We start from the raw sequence: 10,343 nt of genomic DNA on the forward strand, positions 1-10,343 counted from the left end.
TGGAACACTCATGCGACTACTAAACATCAATTATTGGTATATCTATGAAAATGACTTAGATATTATGAGGGGAAGATATGATATCAGAATAAGCAAGCAACCAGGCCCATTGATGATAAAACTAAAAGCTAAAGAGAGAAAGAGAGGCGGGAGCCTCTCCATTTGCAATAACTCCCCTAGCGCCATGCACAGCTAGCCTCCACGGGATCCCGATACTCTGACAAATATTGTGGATTTGTGATCCAGACTCGTATGAGCCAGTTTGGGCGTCTTGAATCACAATAGTATCATAATTTCATCCGCGAATCATATCATGTAATCGATGATGAAGGCTCTTCAATCGTAGTTTATCATGATGAACAGCTATCTGAGGCTATTTTAGGTAGAAAATTGATCGATCAGCTTAGAGTACCATCCGACCTTTCCGTCTTGATACAATCTCATCGCAGTTATCAACTGCTGCCTTTTGAAGTTCCCTATTATCTCCGACAGCAGTACATGAGCCCCGAGGCTTTCCGGCTCATCTCGTATAACCCTCACATATTCTTTCTGGTCGGTGAATTTTTGTTTCAAGCTGTCATCCTCAGGAATGCCATCCTCTCCATAATTAGATGGTAAATCCATGGCAGGTGGGATCACTTGGAGTGTTAAGGGGAAGTCGCCAAATAGCTCCCACGGTCCAGCGAATGCTCCTTCCCAGTCAATTACTCCGAGGATGCGATACTCATCATCAACAATGATATTGTTATGGCCGAAGTCTCCGTGGCAGAGGGGAAATGGGCCCTTGTCTCGAACGGACAGTCTTTCGGCTATCTTAGTGATGGACTTGGTAAACAACGAGACAGAGGGTAAAATCTCCTCTGCGTATGGGCCCGATGCTGCTCGTAATTTCTCTTCAGGCATACCGAATTCAGTGTTAGCTGCCCATGCTTTGAAAAATTCAGTGGCAGTATCGAATGGGCCCCCGATCCCTGGTATTGGGCCTTGCTGGTAAGTACCATCTTCATTGATAGAGACAATAGTGCCGATCTTAGGAAGTTGTACTGCCGAAAGCTGGACCTGAGGTAGAGAGCACGTCAGCGTTTAGACATATAGTGGTCATTTATGGATTGTCACTTACATGTATCTTTGCTAGACTCTTGAAAAGGGGTTTCTGATGCTTTACTGGTACCTGCATACCTAAATCCATCCCTACATTGCCATCCAAGCAATCCATCAATGTAAATGGCGCCTTTACGGCGTTGTGGCTTGTTGTCTCGAAAGCGTGGATCTGGGGAACAGGGACGTCGGTTTTCTGGCGCACAAGAAACATTGCGTTCATTTCGCAATTTATTATTGTTGCCACAATGTCATCGCTGACAATTTTGTCATGAAGAGGAGGCATGCGTAGTCGGGCCACCAATCGCTTCCCATCTCCAAATTCAAGGATTCGAACCATATGATTGTAACCGAGACCAATATCAGAAAGGAGGACGGCAGCAATTTCATTCCGACTCTCGGCTGCGTAAGCTAGAAGCGCAGGCCAGTCTACTGTTGTGAGAAACCGCTCAGCTCGTGAGCGAAGTGGGCCATCCAGAGATGTGAAGTAAGTCCACTTATACCCAGAATAAGGGTTTGGGGCTTTATGGTCAACGTCAGCCTTGTACGACAATGGACAGATCAAAAGGAGGGAGATAGTCGCGTACTAGGAAGGCTGTTAGAAGCCTCAGACGATGGGTTGGCCATGGGTCCTAAAGTTCTGTCTTGCCGCTTCTGACGAGTTTCCGAATCACACATAAAACTTATTGAGGGATATTTTTTCTATGCCACCTGCTGAATAGACTTGAAGTTGGAGAATTTTGGCAGTCGGAGAAGTCTGGCGGTTGGAACGGAATGATGTGCAGCTGACCGCTATATCTTGCTTTCAGCTCTGGTTATGTAAATAAAAATTCGTCCTGGACTTTTTGTAAGGTTGTGCGTGATATGAAAGAAGATGGTCAACTTTAACATTTTGTAAGATACCTACTACCTATAGGTAGATAAGTGAAAATCTTATTCAAACCAGAAATGTATCCCTTACTATAACAATACAATCTGATTAAACATTCTTATCTACCTAATAAATACGCATAAAATAACCGGAGACATATCGATAGAGCACCGACTCAGTAGACGTAGGTTTTAAAGCGCGCTGTAAGGCCTGGTTATATAGTGGTCAAACAGCTGGATTTTAGCGACCGGGTCCCTGTAACCACAGCGACACTTGACGGGATTTGTAGGGCGTGCTGGGGGAGCGATAATTCATTTCTGGGTAATTTTGCAATCTTATACTAAGAGCCCTCATTTCCAAGGGAGGTAAAAGTTCGGGGGGGTGGTTACTTTTTAACCGCCACAGAAGTAGATTGGTAATTTGGCAAAATGAATGTTTTCTATTCCACTATAGGCCGCCCTTTCCCCTAATCCCGTTCTGGATGTCAAGCTGCCGCAGAGAGACATAGAGCACCTGCAGCGAGAGCTACGAAATGGTTATATTTGAGATTTCTGGGAGCCGCTATAGGTTCTGCGCATCTCAAAGCGTGATACATCGCCAGGCCTCAGAAACCCCATCTTTCCAGGTACTTTCCAAGATTTTCTTCGATACTTGTCTTCATTTCGTCAACTTTCTCAGGTTCCATGTGTGCCAGCCAACGCGACATGAAGAAATATGGAGGCGAGACGTCTTCAAGAAACCATTTCAATGCAGCAAGCTCTCCTGCACCCTTAATATCCGCGGGTCTGAGCACACCAGCGCGAACAAACTCCTTGTCCATCATCTGAGCGATCTCAAAATTCACTTCTCTACCGTTCTGATCAGGAACATTCCCATCGAACCCATCGAGGAGGCACCGGCGAAGTTGCCCTTCATCGCCCTCTTCGAAAGGACCAGCTAGCAAAGCGCCGACGGTTCGGAATGAATAGAAATACTCGTCTGCTGGTGTAGCGATATGAGATAAATCAAAATCAAGGAGCGCCGTCAAACGATTCGATGTCGGATCAAATAACATATTGAATGTATCTAATGCTTGGTCAACCTGGGTGGATTTCCCATTATATAATTTTGACATAGACTGACTAAAATCACCGTGAACCAATGTCTGACGAGCGATGGAATTTTCCCTGACTTGCTTTGCAATCCCATTTGTTGCAAAACGCTCCAAACGGTCCCTGAGATCGTTCCGGCGCCATCCTGCGATCCGCTCCGAAGTGTCAGACTCGATCAGCTGCCGGCGTAGCATCTGCATGTACATCTCGTGAAATTCAGAAAATGGTCCACCACACGGGATTGTCGTCGGTCCCGTGACAATTTCGCCAGATTCGTTGAAAGCAAGCCCTCCGTAACCTTTAACTGACTCTGGAAGAGAGTAGCTCTGGATCAGCTTGAATACGTCGGCGATCTGATGAAGGATATCCTGCTTATGATCTCTGTCTAAGCCGTGAAATACTTTGTCGGGTTGGACGCCTGTCATATACTCCTGAAGGATCCATCCGTAGCTCTCTTTTGATGAACGCCAGGCATACGTGTTGGGAATCAGTCTGTCTTTGTAGGTGGAGAGGGCTTGTCTCATCAGGCACATTGCAGCTACCTCGTTCTGTACTCGGACATCCTCGTTTAGCATTGCCTGGGGATTTGATATTCGAATGACCACCTTGGTAGTACCTGCCAGCAGACTGGATGTTTCTGGCTTGAACACTGTCGGCGACGACGTTGCGGGCTGGTAGACTGATTCGGCGAGCTCGACAAGGTGGACGAAGTTGTTCGAGTCCCGGCCAAGCCTGCTAGTGCCTATCACCTACAAGAGTACAAGAGTCAAGTTCAAGACCGGGAATGGTAAGGAAGCTTGTGATGTACCTGACGTCCGAATTCTTGTCGCATCAGATTAACGATGAAGCGCTCTCTGTGCTCGATAGCGTAGTCCGTGCTTTGAGCCATGCTGAAATTGAGTGTAATGATTCTTGCAGTAGCCTACAAGGACGACCAACCGCGAATGCAGATGAAAGATGAATCTTATAAGAGCAGAAATGGGTGCGCACCAGGACTGTTTCTTCTTCGCAGAGGTGTTGAGAGTTGGAGGGAGCGAAAATAGAAGTGAAGTGAATGGGGAGGTGAGAGGGGTAGGTCTGGACTGGGATTGACTTTGATTTAGATTTCTATATTCGATTTGGGTGTGGTTTGGTTTGGTTTGGTTGTTTGGTTGATTGGTTGGTTGGTTGGTTGGTTGGTTGGTTCTTTGTTTGTTTATCTTGTCTTTTTACTTTTAGAGCTGTTGATCACTCACTCCACACCGGCTTTTGCAAGCCACATCACCCTTCAACGGGTTACTCTAAGTCGACTTGAAGAATGGCTAGGTCGACTTGACGCTACTCCTATTCGGGACGCATTACTAGCATGCGAGCATGGACAGGCCTACTTGCTAAGTACTTCCACCACCACTAAAAAACAGAGGCACCCGAGGTACCCGGCGAGACAGCCTGTAACTGTATAGGCATTAGCATGCTTATAGATTTATAACAGGTTACTATAATAAGGGGATATAATATAAGTTAAGGATATAATAATAAGTATTAGGATAATTAGGATTTATAGACCTAGCTAAGAGCTTTTATAGTTATATGACTAAGCGCGTCTCTTATATAGTAATAGCTGTGCAGCGCGTTCTCTATAAGTGACTTTATTTTACTAATAATTTAGGTGGGGCTGCAAGTCACTTTTCGCGTTCATTTATACATTTTATGCACTATAATTCTTTTATTCGATTTACCCGATTAATGCATATAATCCTATATAGGCCGGGTTACTAGGTACCTCAGGTGCCTCTATTTTTCGGTAGTGGTGGAAGTACTCGGCAAGTGGACCTATGCGCGTATCGTCGACTTGGCCATTCTTCAGGTCGACTTGGAGTAACCCCCTTCGACTACATCCGGCAGCCTAACTTCTCGTGGGAATAAAGCAGATCATCAATGAACCACACTAACTTTAAACAACGGCTCGACTTCATTCGAACTACAATTCGACAGCAGTATGGATTGAGTATTGCTGCCATTGACCCTATTGAATATGATCCGCAATGCATGTTCCCCTACAACAATTTCGTCTACCGCGTGGAACTCTCTCGTTCTCGTTCTCCCTCACCCCAACGCCGAAAAGTGCTTGATGCGCCAGCTGCCCAGCCCGGTACTGTTGCGATTCCAGATTCTGCGCAGCATGTCGTCATGCGTCTCAGTAATGCTGCCGCGGGACTCAACAATCAAAATCGAGTACAAAATGAGGTTGCGGCAATGTCCCTCGCCCGCAAAGCCCTCGTTCCTCGACAGATCGTCCCCGCCGTCTATGGCTGGGCAAGTGCTGCGAAAGATCAGGGCTGGATTCTGATGGAACACATGAGAGGCACTCCGCTCGATGCAGAATTCGAAGAAATGAGCTCGGATGACAAAAACAAAACTCTGAAGGAAGTTGCGAGTATTGTTTGGGCCATGCAGCAGTATGGGTTGCCAGAGAGCATCCAAGGATTCGGCGGTCTGGATTTTGACTGTGACGGCAATATTGTCAGTGCCCCACTTACTGTGTTTTCCTGCGGACCTTTCACGACATATTCAATGCTGGTCAAGGGCGTCCTGTATGAACAACTTGCCGCTACTGACAAGAGTCCTATTCTTCGTGGCTGGACAGCCAAAGACACTCGTGCCAAGCTGGAGAGGTTCATCACCGAAGATGTTGATCGAATGCTGCGAAATATCAACATTGAGAAGAGACTTGTTCATGGAGATTTCAGTACGTTCAGTTGCTATATTTAAACATCTGCTCTAGTTTCGTGCAGATCCAATAGACTAATTTGAGCACATTGAATTCACAGCTATGAATAATTTTTTGTTTGACAGGAAAGCTGGTCAAATAACCGCCATCCTTGACTTTGATTGGGCCCAGATTGGCTTGGCAGCAGATGAGGTATTGCGGTCTTTTCATAAAAGCTACGCTCGGCTTCCTGGTCCATATGAGCAGGACCCAGACCGCGTTTCGTTACGGCACGCCCTCCTACACGGTTTCCCCTCTCCCCTACCTGCTTCATCTCGAAGCGTTAGATGGGACATAGCAGAGATGTGGGACAGTCAACTTGCAGAGGTTGGTGCAAAAAGGCCGAGCACGCTCGAAGGAATCGAGACCTTGTCTCGCTTGTACATGCTCCTGGATATGATTTGCCCTGATATGCTATGCAATGAGGTTATTATTAAGCAACGGAGCAGAGAGACGATGGAACAGGAAAAGGAAGCTGCGGAAGAGCTTCTAGAACGATTTTTACAAGAGAATCAAGCCTAAGTCGGTGTTGTTCTTTTTGTGTATTTAAAAATATAATTATATACCTATAATGGATTTTAAGCTAAATTAGTATATTACATTTAAACTAATATTAATTAATAGTTATTTTTATATCAACTATAAAGTAATTAACAGAAGAGCACATCGCGGCCTCGGACCTAGCACGGATCGTAAATTGACCTGGGGCACTGCTGTGGTTGTGCAATGGCTTGCTCGAGGAACAGGAAGAGGAATAAGTATAATGGCGCATGAAATCGAACGTCGAAGGCTTGGTTTATAGTGCTGCAAGTCCTGTGCCGACTCGAGGAAGTCGTTAATATCGTGACGTTCATAGGGATTGGAAAGAGCGGCTAGAGTTGTCGGGTCGGTGGCAGTCTCTAGGCTATCGGGAAGACCCTCGTCTGCTACTAACTACTCTTTCGGCACGAGGACTACCGTCATCGTTATCGGCATCGACTTCGGCTTCAGAGGCACTCGAGCCGTCACCAACTAGCAGCACAATTGGAACTTCTGTGCTATGTTAGAGAAACTGGTCGACTATTTCAACGATAGAGGGTAGTAGGAGTGAGTGCTCACCTAAACTGCCGCCTAAGTTATCGCCTAGTGTTAACCTATTATCATTATCGAAAGAGCCGCCGCTACCTAGACGTCGCTTTCAAATGCATTTCTAATGCGTGAGAAGTCTCTTCCTCCTAGTAGTCAACGAAGCATGTCTTGATATCTGATAATAGTGTAGTACCTACCTAGATACCTACCTACTAAAGAGATTTCAGAGGTCAAGCGAAAGTTGGGACTGGGAATAGATAAGACATGGAAGAATATAAAGGGGCAAGAGCACGTGCCGATGTTATATACCCAAGTTACTAACAGAACTTGGAACATGAATTATAGTCTAAATATGGTATATCTTATTATGATGCTGAAGGTATATGAAGGTGATGCCCCGAATGGACAAAACTTGAGGACGACCACGTGCCCTTGTCCAAGCGCTTAATCGATCTCATCAACTCCACCTTCCTTCCTTTATTATTCTGTGTTGCCTCATATCCCCCAACAGCCTTGCAACCTTAACGCCTAACGTTCCGCCCTGACTTCTTCGTTGTGTGTCTTGATTTCTGCAGACACCCTTTTCTGTACGACGCACCTCATGTGAACCAACCACATCGCCAACCTGCCTCGCCAGAACGCCTCACTACTTGATACTCACCGCAAAACAGGGCGATGTTCAACCACCCTCTCACCACTCTGCCGTCAGGGATCTGGATAAAACCAGTGTTCAAACAGCGAGTGGTTTCTCTAGCATGCGAATAAGGATGAGAATCCCCTCGGACGAATTCTCATCGCTATCACCACCAAATTTACGCCATTGCACTACACTCCCAGCCTCAAATCTCACGCCGCTTTCTCGAGCGCCATGTCGGAACCACACCACCAGGTCTCTTATGATCTCGATTATTGGATGAACGTCAATCTGTTGGATGCCTGTTTTGACCCGATGCATAACGGCATGGGTCTAGACAGGTAAGCATTTTTTTTTTTACTGATCGCTAACAAAGAGGGTGCAAGTCAACGCCGAAGGTGTCAAGGCATGGATGGATATTTCGGTGCACCCATCAAGGATACCACAAATCCCGACCAGTGGGCAGATTGGTCCGCAAGACCCACATTTACCGACCTAGACCTCCCCCCAATCACCTCTCAAGAATGCCAGAATCCCGCCCTGGATTTTGAGATCGAGAATTCGAGCTCCGTTCAAGATGCCGGCCTGAGTAATGATTGCGACGGCGCTGTCTCCATGACTACCTTGGAGAGTGTGAGAGAGATGAGAACCGAGGGCGCGGACAAGTAAGTTTAACTAGCCTCGTACTGTGAGATTGCAACACTGACATACTACGAAGATTTGAATCTACTTGCCATACTTGTGGAGAGAAATTCTCCAACTTATTTCAATATTGGAGTGAGCGCGATTTAGATGCCCACGCAAGGAAGGAAAAACACATTGCTTGGACTTGTTCGTTCACAGGATGCAATCAGGAGTTTCTTACTTCCTGGGAACGAGATGCGCATCAGCAGACGCCCCATACTAATGGTCACGGCCGTCTCGCTACTCCTACCCCGTTTGACTGTGTTGAATGTGGGGCATCACTCGCGTCGCAATCAGATCTTCTCCGCCATGCCAAGCAAATGCAACATCAACCTTACTCCTGCGAGTGCGGTGCACTCTTCTCAAGACTGGATGTACTGAATCGACATCTCAACTCACTAAGCACAAATGACCCCAAATATCCTTGCAAATATTGCAGGCGTCACCGCGGTGCCAATGGGTTTAGACGTCGAGATCACCTAACTCAGCACATACGGAACTATCACCACCTAGAAATGAACGATGAGTCGACAGAGGACTCTACATCTAGGCTAGAGTACTTCTTTCCCGTGTGCACCCATCCAGAGTGCCCTCAGTACCGCGACGAGGTTTTCAAGACACTACCTCGTAGCATCCAGAAGACAAACAAGCCATTCCCAACTCAAAGCGCGTACACGAAGCATATGCGCGAGGAGCATAATGAATGCCCTTTCCCGTGCGACGTTCATGGGTGTGATCGTGTGGGAAGGCGGGGCTACTTCAGGGAGAAGGACATGATCAAGCATCGCAGACAATCGCACTTAGACGCACCTACCTATCAGCCAGTAGAGCGGGATTTGAAGTATCAATGTACTGAACCTGGATGCGGTGCTCTTTTGGATCTATCCTCCGTCTCGTACCACCATGCCATCCATAGGTGGAGTCAACATCGACTTGAGAAGAAAGCTGCGCTGAATAAGCCTCTGAGCTCTATACCACAAGAGGCTATGGAATCGGTTGGAGGCTCGAACGATATGAACATGGAGTTGAGTTTTGGAAACCAGGAATGGTTCAGATCTTAAATCTTCAGATCTTGAATCTCTTCTTGGTCCTTGCTTGTCTTCCCTGACGAATCGTTTACATTTCATTATTATTCCCAAAACCATTCAAAACATGTTTATTTGCTTGGAACCACAGTGTTTCTATTCACGGCCGTCTCCTTGTGTCCTGGGTTTCCTTACTCTCACCAACAAAACTCACCCTTCAAGTAACGCTTCATGATCTTCTCATCTTGTTTAGTTTAGCTCATCAATGGAAAAGCGAGGCATTTTGATTTAACACTCCACAAGACAAGTGACATACCGTGCAAGACCCTTCTCGTCGGCGACGATCGGTTCTTTCACCAATCTCAAGGCAAATCTAGTCTTCTCGGATACACGACCAATATGTTCCAGTCATATCAGCGAAGGTATAACTCATATTTCGGCAGGAATCAACCTCATCATTTATCGGCTACTATCTACCCCTCACACCCCCTGGAAAACTCCTCGCACTAAGCAACACCCCCTTGACCCCCCTAATCCCCGCCTTCACCCTCCCAATCTCATCATCCTCATCTTTCCCCCCAGCCCCAGCTGCACCCATAAACCCATAATTCCCCACATAGCTCGGCGCCGCATACGCAAACCCGTCTAAATACTCCCGCAGCAGCCCCATCGTCGTCTCCAACTCCCCCGTATTATCCCCCTCCTTCGTACTATCCGTCTGTATTTCCTGCAGATGCGTCTTCAACATCTGTAACCTCTCCACGTGCGAACTAATCAGACTAGGAGCAGGAGCAGGAGACACGGAGCTAGAACGGGAACGTGGGGGCGAGGTTTGTACGCCGATGTCGCGGTGGAATAGTTCACTGGGATCCTCGTCCTCTTCTTCAGCTTCTGCGTCTGTTTTGTGTACGGGTGATTGGTGGGTTTCCGGGATGATTGATACGGCGGCTTCGAGTTTCGCGATTAGTTTGGAGAGGTTTTGCGATGCGGTTGAGGCGAGCGAGAGGCGGGATGTGGTGAGCGAGGCTAGCATGGGCGTGACGAGGTACGTGGATGTGCCGTAGAGGAGGGCGGTAAGAGAGGCGAAGGCGTAGAGGGTTGTGAGGAGGCGGGGGCGGGTTAT

General features: G+C 47.0%; 4 protein-coding genes across 4 annotated transcripts; 1 reads left to right on the forward strand and 3 right to left on the reverse strand.

The window, feature by feature from the left end:
• Positions 1-378: 378 nt before the first annotated feature.
• On the reverse strand, positions 379-1,725 carry LHYA1_G006488 (uncharacterized protein; the record flags this gene model as incomplete). The annotated part of the gene is made up of 3 exons (XM_031151426.1): positions 379-1,059; positions 1,121-1,620; positions 1,686-1,725. The coding sequence occupies 3 exons, from the start codon at positions 1,723-1,725 to the stop codon at positions 379-381; spliced, it is 1,221 nt and encodes a 406-aa protein (XP_031003938.1).
• An 848-nt stretch (positions 1,726-2,573) lies between these two features.
• LHYA1_G006489 (uncharacterized protein) lies at positions 2,574-3,949 on the reverse strand (the record flags this gene model as incomplete). Its single annotated transcript, XM_031151427.1, has 2 exons — positions 2,574-3,809; positions 3,869-3,949. The coding sequence occupies 2 exons, from the start codon at positions 3,947-3,949 to the stop codon at positions 2,574-2,576; spliced, it is 1,317 nt and encodes a 438-aa protein (XP_031003939.1).
• Positions 3,950-7,745: 3,796 nt separating this feature from the next.
• Positions 7,746-9,256, forward strand: Znf569 (Zinc finger protein; the record flags this gene model as incomplete). Its single annotated transcript, XM_031151428.1, has 3 exons — positions 7,746-7,852; positions 7,910-8,176; positions 8,230-9,256. The coding sequence occupies 3 exons, from the start codon at positions 7,746-7,748 to the stop codon at positions 9,254-9,256; spliced, it is 1,401 nt and encodes a 466-aa protein (XP_031003934.1).
• Positions 9,257-9,689: 433 nt separating this feature from the next.
• LHYA1_G006491 (uncharacterized protein) lies at positions 9,690-10,343 on the reverse strand (the record flags this gene model as incomplete). The annotated part of the gene is made up of 1 exon (XM_031151429.1): positions 9,690-10,343. A coding segment is annotated over one exon (654 nt), but the record flags the coding sequence as incomplete, so codon positions are not given.

Source organism: Lachnellula hyalina (genome assembly GCF_007821495.1).
Source record: "Lachnellula hyalina strain CBS 185.66 chromosome Unknown contig00105, whole genome shotgun sequence".
Classification (NCBI taxonomy): domain Eukaryota; kingdom Fungi; phylum Ascomycota; class Leotiomycetes; order Helotiales; family Lachnaceae; genus Lachnellula; species Lachnellula hyalina.